A 3,032-nucleotide genomic window follows, 5' to 3' on the forward strand; every position below is an offset into this window, starting at 1 on the left:
GTGGTCGGGAGGTGGAGAGCAGGAGTTGTCTGCTTTTTAAAGGCTTGCTCTTACACATGCAAATCTTTAATTAAACATAATCATAAAACTATAATGAACCATTCATCTAATTAAATGGGGTGAGTCATTTCATTAATTTTTAGCAAACTGCAGGGCTGCTCTGCTGCTCTCCTGCCCTCCTCACTTGGAATTCAAAGGGACATGTTGAACCATTGGAGGGAAATTATCTTCCTTTTTGCGGTTATTTTGTTCCTTGTGCCCAGGACCTGTTTAACTGACTAGGGTTTACACACTTCTAATTAAAAATGAGCTCTCTGTGTCCTATTGCTGTTCTTGATGGTTGCTTGTTTCCCTCCCAAGCTGTCCGACCCCAGGCTGTAACGGCTCAGGACACATCCGTGGGAAGTATGCGAGACACAGGAGGTGAGGCTGGGGCAGAGGTAGAGGGGATGGGAAAACGCCAACAAATAACCCAAAGACACATGTTGGCTGGAGAGTGGCTGGTTCAGAGCAGCAACCCACCTCACCTGCCCTGAATCTGCCTACCAAAGAGCCTATTTCTGTCTCTCCATCAGTCCGTGAGGGATCCTGGGGAATCTGCTTCACCAGGCTGATAGCAGTCTTCCCCCAGACCCCCAGCCATGGCAGAACTACCTGGCTTAGGTGCCTGGGGCTGATGGGAGCTGTCGGCAGGTAGCGATTTTGGTCTGCTTGGTGCCTCTGTGGATAGGGAGGGGAAATGAGAGCATACTGGTGGCCTGGAGGCCACCTTAACTGATGGTTTTCATCACCCTGTAATGATGAAATCTGAGCAGTTGGTGGGCATGACCCAGGAACTAGTTCTGCATCCCCACCTGGTTTCATGGTGGCACTGGCAGCATCATAAACAGTGATACTGGGAGCTGCTGGTCCCTGGACAACAACTGCCCATGGGCCAGACTGCTGGCGTGAGCCCAGCATCCTTCTGCTGGCTTCTGAGAAAAGTTGTTGACATAGTTGCACAAAGTCATGGTTTGAGACCAGATCTGGCCCTGAAGAATAAAACCAGCTAAAAATCTGGGCTGCTGGATGATTAATTTTTTTAGTATTTGTGTATTTGTCCTACTTGCCTTTGCCTGACTGGTTCGGATGCCGTAGCCATGCCTTTCTCACTTGGCCATGCCTCCTCTCTGCTCCTTGACCCCACCTGCAGTTTGCAAAGCTGCCCTCTAGCAAAGAAGAGGAAACTTCAGGATGCGGAGGCTGAACATCTGGTGTCGAAGAGAAAATCCCACCCGCTCAAGCTGGCCTTGGATGAAGGCTACAATGTTGACAGCGACGGCAGCGAGGAGGCCGAGGCGAAGGAGGAGTCTGGCTCCGATGAGTCGGAGGGGACGCTGGAGGAGGATGAGGCGGGGGCGGTGGAGCAGGACGCTGGAGGAGGAGGAGGCGGGGGCGGTGGAGCAGGAGGAGACCCGGAGCCCCGAGCCAGCAGAAGGTGCTTTATCATTATTGATTGCAGAGCTGCGTTCTGCAGATGAAGAAAGGGCAGGGGGTATTAATAACCAGGAGTTATAGCTCCTCTGAATTATGTACAGGACAGGTCCTTCAATTCTTACGTGCAGTGGAAGCACGTCAGCAAAGCTCTGGTTAAGCTGAGAGGGGATACGCCGAGGTTGTCTCCAGTGACTTAAAAATGAGAGCTGTTCCATCAGGGATGCTGACTGGGGAAGGACCCCTGGAAAGCACAGGGGAGCTCACTGCGTGGCTCAGATGGCAGTGGGAGAGGCAGCCAGGATCCCGCATTGGTGTCTCAAGGGGCTCAACTGGCTTCCGTGGGGCAGGAGCCGTTGCCCTGATCAGATCCAGCCACTATCAGAGAGCGGGAAGTGACAGGCACACGAGCCGGGCATCCAGCTGGGGTCCTGGCACGGTGTCATTCCCCAGTTTGGAGCCTCTGATTTGGGGAGCACCAGGAGCAAGGGGTGCAGATGGCTGCTGACAGTGGGGGGCTGGGAAGCTGCGTGCATCTGAGCCCCACAAAAGCATCCACGTGGACATCCCCTTTCTACCTGCCGTTCCCAAATGCAATCAGTTGAGCTGCTGCAGGGGTACAACAGCCAGGCTCTGGTTTTAATTCAGCTTAAGTAAGACAGAGAATTGTTTACGAGTTTATAAAATTACTTTCTTTTCGTCCTTTTTTTCTTTTCCTCCTTTTTTTCTTTTCCTCCTTTTTGTTCTTCCTTTTTCTTCTTTTCTTCCTTTTATCTTTTCCTTTTTAAAATTTTCCTTCTTTTTTGCTTTTTTCTTTCTTCTCCTTCTTTCCCCCCTCACAGAGAGAAGCCCGGGAAAATCAACCCATTATGGACAAAACATGGCAACAAGTACGTCTGGGCCCAGCAAGGCCAACTATAGCAGCTATCAAGAAATAATCGCCAACTCTCTCCTAAACCTAGGCCAAATAGCGGAGGAAACCCTCGCCATCGAAGGGCAGCTGCCTGAAGCTGAGCTGCAGGTCTCCAAGCCGTCGTCCAACATTGTGCACCTGGTCCACGAGGATGCAGGAGAGGGATTAGTGGAGGAGGAGTGCGACAAGGAGATCATAATCCAGACAGAGGATGCGGAGGAGGTCATCGAGGTCACCAGTGAGCGCAAGGTCTCCAAGCCGTCGTCCAACATTGTGCACCTGGTCCACGAGGATGCAGGAGAGGGATTAGTGGAGGAGGAGTGCGACAAGGAGATCATAATCCAGACAGAGGATGCGGAGGAGGTCATCGAGGTCACCAGTGAGCGCAGCAGCGAGTTGTGCCCAGAGCACCGAGACGATGCAAACTGCGAGGAGTCATGCAAACTGCAAAAGGCTGAAGCAGAAGAAGAGGAGGAGGAGGATGAGGAGGAGGAGGAGGAGGATGAGGAGGAGGAGGAGGAGGAAGAAGAAGACGAGGAAGAGGAAGAAGAGGAGGACGAAGAGGAGGAGGAGATGGCTCCTGAAGTGATCTGTGAAGAAGCTCCTCACACTTCTCAGGACACCCAGAAAAGCCACTGTGAAGGGC

At 52.1% G+C, this 3,032-nt stretch overlaps 1 protein-coding gene across 1 annotated transcript in view; it reads left to right on the top strand.

The window, feature by feature from the left end:
* MYT1 (myelin transcription factor 1) overlaps positions 1 to 3,032 on the top strand; it is a gene marked incomplete at its 5' end in the record, with an annotated part of 34,743 nt that overhangs the window by 12,824 nt on the left and 18,887 nt on the right. The window contains 5 exons of the mRNA XM_010145410.1: positions 361 to 423; positions 1,193 to 1,391; positions 1,429 to 1,477; positions 2,316 to 2,494; positions 2,636 to 3,030. Coding sequence (XP_010143712.1) covers positions 361 to 423; positions 1,193 to 1,391; positions 1,429 to 1,477; positions 2,316 to 2,494; positions 2,636 to 3,030 — 885 coding nt within the window. The remainder of the gene's footprint in view (positions 1 to 360; positions 424 to 1,192; positions 1,392 to 1,428; positions 1,478 to 2,315; positions 2,495 to 2,635; positions 3,031 to 3,032) is intronic.

Source organism: Buceros rhinoceros, unplaced genomic scaffold (assembly GCF_000710305.1).
Source record: "Buceros rhinoceros silvestris isolate BGI_N320 unplaced genomic scaffold, ASM71030v1 scaffold16191, whole genome shotgun sequence".
Taxonomy (NCBI): domain Eukaryota; kingdom Metazoa; phylum Chordata; class Aves; order Bucerotiformes; family Bucerotidae; genus Buceros; species Buceros rhinoceros.